The following is a 13,787-nucleotide window of genomic DNA, read 5'->3' as shown; positions in this document are numbered from 1 at the left end:
CCGGTGGACTGATCCAGGCCTTAGCTTCCCATCTTGAAAAGTAAGAGAAACCCCAAGACTAGAAAATCTAGCTTTCTTTTTAATCATTTTGAACCTCAAAATGAGGCTTTACCAATTAAGCTTTCTAAAGTTCCTGGTGAGCCCATATTAGGGCTACAGAATACCCGTACTTTTATGATGGTCCTCTTCAAGGTCCTAGGCCTGCTCTCTTAATCAGGAGTTTTGGCTGTGAGCCATACTTACGAGTCTCCAGGAATGACCCAGTGTTAGGGCTGAAAGAATTCTGTCTTATGCTCTCTGGTCAACACAGGTCAAAATGTTTATCTGATACAAGGATTTGCCATTGAGACTATGGGTTCCTGTAGCTGCTAACTCCCCAAGATCAGGGATTAAGTCAGTAGTACCATCCACTACTGGGTCTTGGTATCAAAACAGAGGCATATTCAACAAGTACATAGTTTTAAACAAATTCCAGCTGCCCAAGTTTGGCACTTTCTTTACTTGCAGCCCCAGCCCTTCAGTATAAACTACTACTTAGATCTATAAGCATCTGGGGCCCTGAGGCCACTGCTGGTGGGAAGAGAGATGCACTAGAACTCTGAGTGTTAACCGATGATGCTTTCCAGAAGTTCTCCTGCCCAATATTTCTCAAAGTTTGGTCAATAGACCATTTGGCTCAGAAAGACCTGATCCCACCTCATACAGATCCACTATGGTGAATCATAAGCATGTAAGGGTTTGAGAATAATCCCATAGCCATTTCTGGCTAGAACTCCTGAAATGAGGGAAATCAGCTTAGCATTACCATCTATATAACTGCTACATCCTTAAAGAAGGAGTGTGTCAAAGGCTACTCTCAAATCCTTCAACTCAAGGACAGAAATACTGATGATAGTTAATGGACAATTCTGAGAGTTCAGGAGACATTTCTTTAGAGGCATTTCTTTAAAGCAGTTTAGCAGACTTCACTGCACATGTATCAAAGGCATAGTGTTACACTATATAGGGTGAGTGACAGAACATCTGCTAACCCTACCTAGAGGTTGATGGCAGACTAATTGATCTGCAACCAAATACTAGTACTATTTCTAGTGATGAGCAGTAGCTTATCAGATTGTGTTATATCACTAAAATAAAATACGACCACTCAAGTGAGGCTTTTTTAGTAACTTGCAAAGAGTAGCTCCCTAGACATGAAGTTCAGATAAAAACATTTAGCTTACGGATCATGTGCTGTGAGCTATATAAATGGATCTTTTTTGGACTATGTGGATAAAACATTAACAGCCCCTTTCCTGTGGCACTTTTTTTTTTAGCAACAAATGGACCTTTAAGAGTTAATACCTGATGTCACTTCCCCAAAACCACACAATGACAGTGAAACAAAATGAAATAAACAAAAAGGATTATCCAGCACTAGATCCTTCCTCATTTTCTATCCCTAAATAGCAGCGGACTCTTTTCTTGGCCCAGAATCAGACAACCTTGGAACAACTCACCATCATAGTAAAACTTGACACTCTCTGGAAGAGGCTCATATGGTGGAGCAAATACTGGACCTTTATGTTCTAGGAATTTCCACTTGATGCCTTCAGGATAGCGCTCTTCTTCCCACCTTTAAAAGACAAGGCACAACCTCATTTAAGTGATTGCTTTGCCTAATACGGAGATCGTCAAATTATAAGGCCAAAATAATTATCTGCTCAATTGATTGGTGCTCTGGAATGACTCTGGGCCCCACATTCAAGGTCTGGATCAAAATAACCAGTGCCTTTAACTTTGAAAAAGCCAACACTCACAAGTATGATGAAATACTCTGGTGAATGAAGTAAAATACATTTCAACAGTTCAGTTATAAGATCTATCACTCAAGGAGTTCAGTAACAAGTGGGTGATATGAAAAAGAAAACAGTCATTTTACCACAATGCTATAACAGTATACCACAATGGGATCCATGACAGAGGTATTATTTATGCTGTTGATATGTAGGAAAAGACCTCCTGGAAGTGGAGATGCCAAGTGAAGGTAGAGGGGGAAACAACCCTATGAGAAAGTACATAATGAGAACAAGAAGGCCAGGAAATAATAGTTTAATTGGGGCATAATGAGTTTAAGATACTCATGGGTTATCTAGAACTATCTAACAGTGAATCTAAAAGCCTAGTGGAAACAACTTTTTCAAAACCTTTTTATTTAAAAAACAGTCAAACACACAGCAAAACAATGAATGATACAATGAACACCACATACCCACCCCACTTATATAAAACAATTGTTAACATTTTGCTGAATTTCCAATTTTGGCTGAACCATTTCAAAGTTAATTGCAGGTCTGATACTTCACCACTAAATATTTCAGCAAGAGTCACTATAAAAATAGTAATATTCTCCCACAAACCTGTAGTAAATACCATCATCACATTTGACAAAATTAATAGTTTCCTAGTATCATTCTAATAATCTGTAGGAAAAACTTCCCAATTATATCTAAAATGTATAGATCAGGATTGAATTAAGGATCACGTATTGCAATTGGTTCATAGGTCTCAAAATTCTTTTTCTCTGGAATAGACAGACCTTCTCACCACTCCCACATTAAAAAAAAAAAAAAAAAGGAATTAGCCAGTTGTCTTACAAGTAGAATATTTTAAAACTTCACAGATTTTAATCTTCACTATTTCTACCTTAGCATGAAAAGACCTACAGTTCTATGAAATCCTTCCGAAGGCCAATTATCCATATTCTATTACTTCCATTAATTCCTATTGCCTTCTAAGTCCAATATGTTAAACAAAATTCAGGAATATGAAATAAAAATTACATGTATCAAACCGTACTGTAGCAATAGCATTACTGTAAAACCAAAGTCAACATATATGGTCAAATGATTTTCAGCAAGGGTCCTTAAGACCATTCAATGGGGAAAGGACAGTCTTTTCAACAACAGTGTTGGCAAAAGAATGAAATTGGGCCCTTCCCTTATACTATATACAAAAATTAATTCAAAACGAATCAAAGACCTAAATATAAGAGCAAAAATATAAAACTCTTAGGAAAAAAACATAGGGAAAAGGCTTCATGACACCGGATTTGGCAATGATTTCTTGGATATGATACCAAAGTACAGGCCAAATATATAAATAAATAGGACTTCATTAAACTTCAAAAATTCTGTGCATCAAAGGACACATTCAAGAGAGTAAAAGGCAATTCATGGAATAGGAAAAAATATTTGCAAATCATATATCTGATAAGGGGTTAATATCCAGAATATATCACGAACTCCTACAACTAAACAAAAAAACAAACCCAATTAAAAAGTGGGCAAAGGACTTGAATAGACATTTATCCAAAGAAAGATATACAAATGGGTCAGTAAGTGCCTGAAAGGATGCTAAACATCACTAATCACTGAGGAATTGCAAATCAAAACCACAATGAGATACTACTCACACCCATTAGGATGGCAATAAAACAAAAAATAAGTGCTAGTAAGGGTGTGGAGAAGCTAGAACCTTTAGGTACTCCTGGTGAGAATGTAAAATAGTACAGTACAGAATATAATGCCACTGGGGAAAACAGACAGTATGGGGGTTCCTTAAAAAGTGAAACACAGAATTATCATATGACCCAGCAATTCCATTCCTATATATACCAATACAAACAAATACCTGTACAGGAATGTTCATAACAGCACTCTTCACAACAGCCAAAAGGCAAAAACAACCCAAGTGTACGTGTACAGATGAATGGATAAACAAAAAGTGGTATATACATATAATGGAATATTATTCAGCCTTAAAAAGGAAGGAAATTCTGACACATGCAATAACACGACTGAATCTTGAGGACATCTTGTTAAGTGAAATAAGCGAGTCACGAAAGGACAAATACTACATGATTCCACTTATATGCGGTACCTAAAGTAGTCAAATTCAGAGACAGAAAGTAGAATGGTGGTTACCAGGGACTGAAGGGACAAGGAGAGTGGGGAGTTACTGTTTAATGGGCACAGAGTTTTTGTTTTGCAAGATGAGGTATTCTGGAGACGGATGGTAGTGGTGGTGATTGCACAACAATAAGAATGTACTTAATACCACTGAACTGTACATTTAAAAACGGTTAAGATAGTAAATTTTATGTTATGTGTATTTTACCACAATTAAAAAAGAAACAAAGTCAAGATTTAATAAAATCTTAGATCTGGAAGGAGCATTGAAGATCCTCAATAACCAACCTGCCACTTTACAGATATGAAATTGGCAGCATCTCTCAACTAGTCATTGACACAGAAAGACATGGATGCAGGAACCCCACCCAACCTTAGTCTATTACTCTCCCAATCAGAGAAAATGCATCTGTATGTATATATATGAGAACATTTACAAGGAGCCTACCTGCAGCAGTCACAGAGGAACTGTGAGGGGATGCAAAAGCCATGTTTTCCCTTATCCTGGACTTGATCCCATTCTTCTCATCAACTCTAGTATTTTCAAATTAAGATTCCAAACTATTTTTACAATTCCTCCTATTTCAACATGTTTATCTTGAGGACCCACAGCAAGTTTACCATTTAAGCAAATGAAGAGATTCAGTGAATCACTCAACATTAAACCTCAGTTTAAGAGAATGATAGGAGGTTGGCTGGTTAGCTCAGTTGGTTAGAGCATGGTGCTGATAACACCACGGTCCAGGGTTAGATTCCTATATGGGCCAGCCACCAAAAAAAGAGAAAAGAAAAAATAAACAGAAAGACAGAACAAGTCCTCCAATAAACTTATGTTACTGGATTGACAGCTATTACTGTATGTATAAAAACATACAATGTTGGCCCTTTAGTCACTGCCCCCATCAGTGCTTATATTCTACCCACGATTTTAAAAAACATGTATTTAGTCATGAAAATTACTTTTTTCTGGCAGTTTGACTTACAAATTCAAGTATCAATTTGACAATAAAATTTGCTTGGAAAGGTGAAGGTAGAAAAGTGGTAGGAATGTGTGTAAGACAGGAAAGGAAATTCCACATGCTGTTTGAAATCAAGTTCCCTTAGAGTTAACACACACCTCACAGTACACTGTAAAATTCATATGTCATTTTAAAAAACTTAGGAATACAGGTCATATACTACAGCTTTTTGGAAGCTAATCTCTGGGATTAAGAGCAGTTTCTCTGGTTTGAGTAGAATGTCAATAATCTATATTCCATACATTTCTTATCACTATAATTGATTGTATTCATGAGTCCTGGTTTTTCAACATTAATTCCTTATGACATTGTAGAGTCCTAACTCCTTAAGACATTTTACTTTTGCTAAAGGATTCAAAACTCCACTTAAAGTCACACCTAAGACCAGCAATAACCCTTCCAGTTTCTAAGTCTTTTTTGTGAAGACCTATCTGTTCAGAATTAACTTGTGACTTATATTCAAACAGGTCAGCCCTGACTTAAAAGTCCGCTTAACCCAACACAGAGCTAAAACCTATACAGCTACAATGAACAACATTTAAAAATAGAGACATCTAGAATAAATAGGTTTTCATGGATGAGCCTGAGCATACTGTCACCACTTGTACCACTGTTTCTATGGGGAAAATGTGGTACAGCAAAGAAACCCAGCGGGACCTGGACCATTTTCCCATCCCCACAATAACCAAAGAAAGGGAGATGAGGATCAGAGTAAGCTGTATTTTTTTCCATCAGGATAAACATGTCTGAAGACTGGAGGGAAGCAAAATATCTGCACGTTCGCCAAGCTAGTAAAGTATGTAATTCTTTTACAGGTATAGCAAGTGGAATAGTAAAAAAAAGAATATCTGCCATGTAAGTTCCCTGACTAGGCTGTCAGTGGCAGTCACTGAGGACTAGGACCACTGACTTCAGAGTACAGTAGGTAGCCTGTAGCGATCAGTTAAGTCCACTCCTATTCTTTACTTCTAAAAACTTACATTGTGCCATCAAGCACTGTGCTCAGCAAGAATGTGCAAAGTTTGACAATCAGACTTGAAAAAAGCATGCATAGAAGCTGTATCAAGGACTGCTCACCCCCACGCCAAACATCTTTAATTAAAGACTAGCCAGTTCCCCTTTAAGCCAAAACAAGAATAAAAACTAAAAGTCATGGTGTCTTAGAATTAATTGTGGTAACACTGATAAGGATTTCAACCACAAAAGCAAAATTAAGCTACTAGACTCTTCAAGGGCACCTAATTCTACACATGCAAGTCTCTACCACATTAAGAGCACATCTGCCTTGGGCCCAACAAGAGCCAAAACTTCATAGGAGGAGGGGAAACAGCAAGGAGTTCCTGATGACAAGGAAATTAATTTGTTCATCCAACAAGTATTTATTAAACACCCCACCACGGAACCCTGAGAGATGTAACAGACTGATGAATTACTAACTCACCATTCTCATGACTCCCAATAATAATCCATAATTTACACAATCACTTTATTTTTAAAAATCACTTTATTAAATGTCATAAAAACATCTCAAAACTCTATGAGCATACTCTGGGAAAGATCACTTAAAACCTCTGATTAGTTCCAAAGAAAAAATGAAATAGAAGTGAGGAAAAGAGAACAATATGTTCTTTTGTTTTCTGACTATGGCTTCTGGAAAGGCTCAGGATGCCTCTGCCCTATGGTCTTTTTTTCTATACTTCCCTTTTAACCTCATGATGTTACACCAACATGCCAATCACACAATTGTTAATGTGAGGCAATATTTCTGCTACTGTGGCTCTGCTCCTCTTTGCTACCTCCCTGGCCATGGATCTTTCCCCTTTCCTCAGAGGTGCTGGGGACATCACTATTCTAAATTATAAAATGCATACAAATGGGTCTGAAAGGCCACTCATCAATCTGTGAATAGTGGTTACCCCAAGGCTGGAAGGAATATGGGAATAGGAGAAACAGAGGTAAAGGGGACTTCCATTTTCTTTCTAACTCATAAACCTCACGATCATTTGAATTTTTTCAGCATAAATACAAATCATGTATTACTGGTATAGTAGTTGAACAATATAAAATATTAAGAAAAACAAGAATTAAAAAATACATACTTATTTTAAAATTCTAAACATCAAAAGTAGAAAATAAAAGTTCCTCATCTAAACACACTTCTCAAAAGTAACTTGTTATTACTAAACTGTTCTCTATAAAAGCTGTCTGAATCTTCACTCCCATGCAGGAGAATACCTTTCTTCTCATAGTCACAATCCTAGATATTTTTACTCATTAATCTTCCCAATCTGAGAGGCATTAAACACAAAGATATATCATTTGTTATTTTGCTTTGCATCTTTGATTACTTATGAGGTTGGTCACATTTTAAGATGTTTATTAACTCCTTATTTTCTTTAATGAACTGCCTGTTTTTCACTTTTCTATTAGACTGTTCCTTTCATAATTTGTTTTAAAAGAGCTTTTTTCAAGGGCCAGGCCGTGGCTCACTTGGGAACACCAAGGCCACAGGTTCAGATCCCTATATAGGGATGGCCGGTTTGCTCACTTGGGAGCGAGTGGTGCTGACAACACCAAGTCAAGGGTTAAGATCCTCTTACTGGTCATTTAAAAAAAATAAATAAATAAAATAAAAAAATAAAAGAGGTTTTTTCATATTAGGAATTAGCCCTTTTTATTGCAATTATTTTCCATTAGGATTTTTTTTTAATGGCATGAAGTTTTCTGTTTGCCATATAGAAAATTTCAATTTTGATATATCAAATTTATAAATCCTTTCCTTACAGCTCTGGTTGCATCTTGCTTCAAAAGATCTTCACTGTTCTACAGTTATAAAAATATTCACCCAAGTTTTCTTGTGGAGATTTCTTTTGTTGTTGTTTTAACAAATAAGTCTTCCCAACATGATTTATAGAATAATCTATCCTTAATCTATCACTGTAAATGTGTTTGCATTTTGTTCATATGCTAAATTCTTATGTAAATATAGGTCTACTTCTAAAGTCCATTCAGTTCAATAGGGTAGAACTAGTTTTGAGACCCAAAAGGTTTAGAGAAAGTTAATGATTTCACTAGGACTTGAAAAACTTATTTCAAAATCTTGTTTTAGAAAGATTCATTTAAGTACCCCCCGACCCCCCAAAAATCAGGCTGTTAATTATAACAACTCAACACTCTTGATTAGGTTATACAATAAGAGAGCTGACATTTTAACCCAGTGGTGATTTGTTACCATTTCCACTTCTGTTCTTCTTCTTTCTTTGGCTTCTTTTTCTTGTTATCTGGCTCAGGAACTTTTTTATCTTTATCTTTATTCTTGGGTTTTTTCAATTTACCATCCTATGAAGAAACATGGTGAGAAAGCACTTGAATAACGATAGATCACACTTCTGGAGGTAGTTTTGGGGAGCCATTAGAAAGAAAAACTGTAATCATAGACTATTAGAACTGGAGAGGATCTTAGCTCCAATCCTCTCATTTGACAGACAGATAAAAAAAATTGCTGGTACTTTCCCAAAACTCCCCAACAAATGATTGCTCGAGGAAGTAGTTAAAAAACACTCATTCTATAGAAGAAGAGCCTAGAAAACTATATATTTTTTTAACCCCCGGGGAGGTTAGGAAAACATTGCTATAAAGAGCAATCCCAGTGTTATTTCCCTCACTTATTTTAAAATCTACTCATCTTTAAACCTCTTCTAATACAATCGAATAATGGGTATAGGAGGCTTTGCATTAGATATTTAGTATTCAATTTGAAAGGAGATTCCTGATTTAGTGGAAAATATTTTCTATCACTGCTGCTTGTATGTACAGTCATGAAGTAGTAAGCAAGTATTGGGGGGGCCTAAAATGATTACCAATGCCTACAGTGTTATTTTTTTATGGCTCGTCTTTGAACTGTCAAAGCAAATGAGCTACATATTAAAAGACCATCTAACCTAAAGAAGTGCAATTCAACCATGCAGGGGGATAAATCTCAAAACATACATACACTCAGAAAAAATGTGACATTTACCAGGTGGAGGTCCCATTTAACAGAATCTAAACTCTTTTGAAGAAGATTTTCCTTTGTCCTACCTATTCAACATTTAAGTTATGTCTTTATTCAACAAGTTTTATATTTCATTTTATAGCAATGAAATGTGGTTTTGAACCATCTTAAAACCAATTACAAAATGGCAGAGCTGGAAAGAACTGTATAGACAGTTTAGTTTGACCTCTTCCAGTTATAATCAAGGAAACTTTGAAAAACAGGTTTTGTCACTTGATCAAGGTCATATAGGTGTTATTGACCATGATGAAAACCTAACTTTATGAGGAAAATAACAGAATGTGACTCATGGGAATGACTGGAATAGATAAACATTCTAGGATGACATGATAGGATGGCAATCAAGACAGAAATAAACTCAAAGTCTATAAGCAAAGGACCTTTAGGGTCGGAGGAAGGGGAAAGCCTAAGTACCATACATTTTAAAACAGGCATGAAGAATATAAAAAACATTTATGTTTGGGAGGAAAAGGTACTAGAGGATCACATTAATTCAGATAATGTTTACTATTTAGGCTGAAACATACAAGAAAGCGAAACGTTTTTTCAGTTCAGACATTCTCTGAACAGCTTCTGAAGAGGCATGCAGAAAGTCCAATCAGGAAACTACTGGCTATATTGTATGTTTTAAAGCCTCAAATTGGGCTAATCAGTCACTGAGAGACCTCAGAACAATTCCCAGAAACAAAAATAACCATAGCTGGAGAGTGAGGTTTAATGACAGATTTTGCCATCTGGGGTCCCTGCCACAATAACACTGTGTATTAATTCAGTCTTTCAGCCTGCATTTTCCCCCCTATAGGGGGAGGGCAGTTAAACAGGAGAATATAAAATAAAGTCAACTGTTCTTTTTTTTTTTGGTATAACAAATTCAGAGAAACAGTATTATTTTACATAAAAACAAGAGAGTTCAAGCTTTACATTTATTTTTTGACTAGTCTGTACTGTTTATCTACATGAAAGTGAAGTGACTGGCTACCATAACCACTACTCAACATTTCACTCTCAATTCCTTGAGTTGGCTCTCATTAACTTGAACTTCTGCCAACAATAGACTAGTTGTCAGAAAAACTAAAATATTCTAAATTTAGGATCTGGTCATCTCTCTGTGGTTCACCTAACTCATTAATATTCTTAATGATTTCATTAAAGATCTTTCTTCTCCCTTCTTGTGGAGTTAAAGGATCAGTAAAGTCCCATAGGAGGCAAGATAACATGGTATTTAGTGTGCTGGCTCTACAATCAGATTGCATGAGATCAAATTCTGGCTTTACCACTTAGTAGCTGTGTGACCTCAAACAAATGATTAAATCTCTCTACACCTCTGTTTCTGCATCTGTAAAATGGAGATAATAGTAGGGATATGTCTCTCTTAAAGAGTTGTTGTAAGAATGAAATGAAATGATACACACACACATACACACACACACATACACACAGCATGTAGAATAGTGCCTGGCACATAGTAAGCACCTATTTTACACTTAACTATGATTATTAATATTATTCTTACTACTACTATGGTAGATTACATTCTTAAGACTCACTGCACCCTTACTATCACAATCTTTTCTATTGGTACTTCAAGGTATCCACTTTACACTTGTATACCAATTTAGCCCTACAATAATGGCTAACCTCAAATGAAGCATAAGAGCTAAGAACGTACTCAACTCCTTCTCTTAGGAAAGTGCAAGTTTAAGACACCTGTGAATTTCTGCCATCTTTTCTTGAATTACTTGCTAACAACTTTTTAGTGCAAGACATTGAAAGTGTCAAAAGGAGGAACCATAGTACTGTATTTTAAAATCTACCACAAGCATCAAATAGAACACCTAGAAAAATACTTAAATTGAACTGAGATTTGAAAGAAGAAAGAAGGGAAGAAGAGCATGTGTGTTCCAGACTGAGGGAACAGCATGTGCTACTTAAAGCTCTAAAACACAAAAGAATTTGGTATGGAAAAGAAACAAAGGAGGCCAGTGTGGCTAAAACAAGGTGAGCTACAGAAGAGACACAAGATGAAGGGGCCAGATAAGGAGGAGTGGGGGTAAAGAGCTTGGGTTTCATACTACGTCCAAGGGGCACCCTTTAAAGGACTTTAAACAGGGAATAGTGACTCAAAATGAGTGACGAGCGTGTTTTTGTTAATAAGACCACTAAAACAATTTGTAGGGAAAATTCTTCAGGGTTATAAGCCAAAATGTGGTTTCTTGTTAACACTTCCCCTGTATATATGAAGACAGCATAGTTTCTCTAAGAATGTTAGTTGGCAGCATAACTAAGGGTAGACACCCAGGAAGGGTAAGAGAGTAGAATCACTGCTTGTTGTGGTTAAGACACTTTGGAGGCTCTAAGAGATCTTAGAATAGTGCCACAGCCACTACTTGTGTGCAATTTTTTTTCTAATTTTACTACAACAAACCAATAAATTCTTAAAACTCATTTACCTTTAAAAGTTGTTTTACGGAAAACTCCCACTTCTAAACTCAAGCCCCAAAGGGCTTAAGTCTTTTTACTAACCTCCTCCTCTTCTAGTTTTCGTTTCTTCTCCTTCTTGATATCTTCTGTTTTAATTTTCTTAGGTTTATAATCAGCACTAGAAAAAAGGAACAAGAATATGCAGTTAATATAATTGACTCAGGAGTTCTCACCCGTAGAATTAGGATCTCCAAACTCTTGGAAGCCTCAATAGCAGGTATGGCTGCTGTTATTCTTAGGTCAAGAGTAACAGAAGTGGAGAAAGTAAAGGAGGCCAGACCAAGGACCGATAGTTAGGACCCTATATAGAACAAAAAAAAAACAACTTATACTACATGCAGGCCTGAAAGTGAAGTGGGATAGAGGGATACACACAGAAAGAGACACCATTGTAAGATGAAAGTCTGAGAACCAAATGTATAGCACAATGGCTATCACATAGCAGTAACTCACTGAAAGAGGAGGAAAGAAATACTGTATTAAATGAATATAAATATGAGTTCACTATTTCCCTTCTCCCTTTCCACCCACTTTCTACCATAAATCCATTGTGGATTACTGGAACATAATATATACAAGACTGAAAATAACAAATAGAATTTAATCTCACTAATTATCTGGGAAAGCCTCAATTATCTTGTAAGCCTCAAATAACTGTTTTTAAGTAAGAGCAGTTTTATTATTTCTATATACTGAAACTTCACTTAGAATGTATTGATAGGCACAGATCCTAGGAGAAACTGCTTTAACTTACCTGTGGTAGGTGATGATAAACTTAAAGTAACTTAAATAATTTAACTATTTTTCATGAACTCTGCAATACTTAAAATTTCTACAATAAATATACATTGACTTTTTAATAAGAAAAAATCTTAAATTTATATATTCTCCATGAAAGCCTCAGATATACTTCTTATTTGCTTAGCAAAAGCCCACTTCTCATAATTCAAAGCGAAATCAGTCACCCAGTCCATTAATCACAAATTCCAAATGAATAAAAGCCCACAATGCACTTTCTCTGTATATTTTAGAAACATACATTTATTCTTTAGAAAACTCCCTTTAGTTTTCAAAAGTCAAAATATTAAGAAATACTCACTCATCCTCATCTCGAGGTCGCTTTAATGGCTTTATATCCTCTTTAGGAGGAGCAAAATAGCCATCATCTTCAGGTTCATCTTTAATTCGTGGTGGACTAGAGAGAAAAAAATTGCTAGTCACTGAGTTAGAACATCTACATTATACACATAATACAAAGTTGGGATACATCACCTTACTGAAAAGAAGCTAATACAAGGATAACAGTGTATACATTACAAAGATTTTCCATGAGCACTTCTTCCCACTTAATTCTCACTACAACCCTATGAAGTAGTTTTGTTTTTATTTTATAGATGAACTAGAAATATAAGGATTTGTGATCAGGACCCCTTATGGCAAGTCAGTATTCTTTTCCACTATATGAGCTACTTTTTCCAGCACAACCCAGACACCCACAGGAATAAACCTAAATTGTTTTCTTGCCTTGCATGAGAGCTACTGTATATCTGACCTCACAAATGATCTAAACTGGTCTTTATAGTTCTCCAAAAGCTAAAATATAACTTTTACAAGGAACAGAATAAAAATTTATCTCCCAAACGTGGTCCCTTAAAGTTGTAAAAATCTGGCAATAATGTACATGTATATCCAGTTACCTGGAAAAACAACCAAGCTGACAAAGTTACAACAAAAAAAGAGCATGTGCTAAAACAAGAGACCCAAAACAAACTGAAGTCATTCTAAGCCAAATCAATTCATTGTTCAACTTCCACCTTAGGTTTACTTAGTTTATACACAGAAGAGTGCCTCACCACTATTTTTGTTAAGATTTTGCCTTTTGAATATAAAGACGATCCTGTTAAACAACTACCTTGAACTAAAAAGGAGAAGGAACAAGTAAAAACAATAAACCACAGGTACCAGCAATCACCAACAGCCTTGGGATGCTTCCTGGCCTGGAACATCTCTTTAGAGCCTCACTACCCTAACTCAGTTCAGGGAAGCCACCATCTGTGAAGTAGTCCAAGGATATAAGCATCCAGACTCAGCTGCAAAGTATATTCACAGGGTTTCAAGAGAAGAAAATGCAGCTCCCTCCAAAAGCATACTGGATCCCCTTGATTGCAAAAGAATTTCAATGTTTAAAGAGATTAGCTCTCCTTATTTTAGCATGCTCCCCAAATGCCAACTTCTACAGCTGTTCCTCTTTTCCCCCAATTACATAGCCCCAAGGGTACAGAA

At 36.1% G+C, this 13,787-nt stretch overlaps 1 protein-coding gene across 1 annotated transcript in view; it reads right to left on the bottom strand.

The window, feature by feature from the left end:
* TOP1 (DNA topoisomerase I) overlaps positions 1-13,787 on the bottom strand; it is a 98,749-nt gene that overhangs the window by 34,328 nt on the left and 50,634 nt on the right. Inside the window, exons 6-9 of the mRNA XM_063101068.1 lie at positions 12,604-12,699; positions 11,547-11,622; positions 8,202-8,308; positions 1,500-1,615 (exon numbers count right to left, since the gene is read on the bottom strand). Coding sequence (XP_062957138.1) covers positions 1,500-1,615; positions 8,202-8,308; positions 11,547-11,622; positions 12,604-12,699 — 395 coding nt within the window. The remainder of the gene's footprint in view (positions 1-1,499; positions 1,616-8,201; positions 8,309-11,546; positions 11,623-12,603; positions 12,700-13,787) is intronic.

The sequence above is a fragment of the Cynocephalus volans genome, chromosome 1 (genome assembly GCF_027409185.1).
Source record: "Cynocephalus volans isolate mCynVol1 chromosome 1, mCynVol1.pri, whole genome shotgun sequence".
Classification (NCBI taxonomy): domain Eukaryota; kingdom Metazoa; phylum Chordata; class Mammalia; order Dermoptera; family Cynocephalidae; genus Cynocephalus; species Cynocephalus volans.
This window is presented reverse-complemented; position numbering and strand designations above follow the sequence as displayed.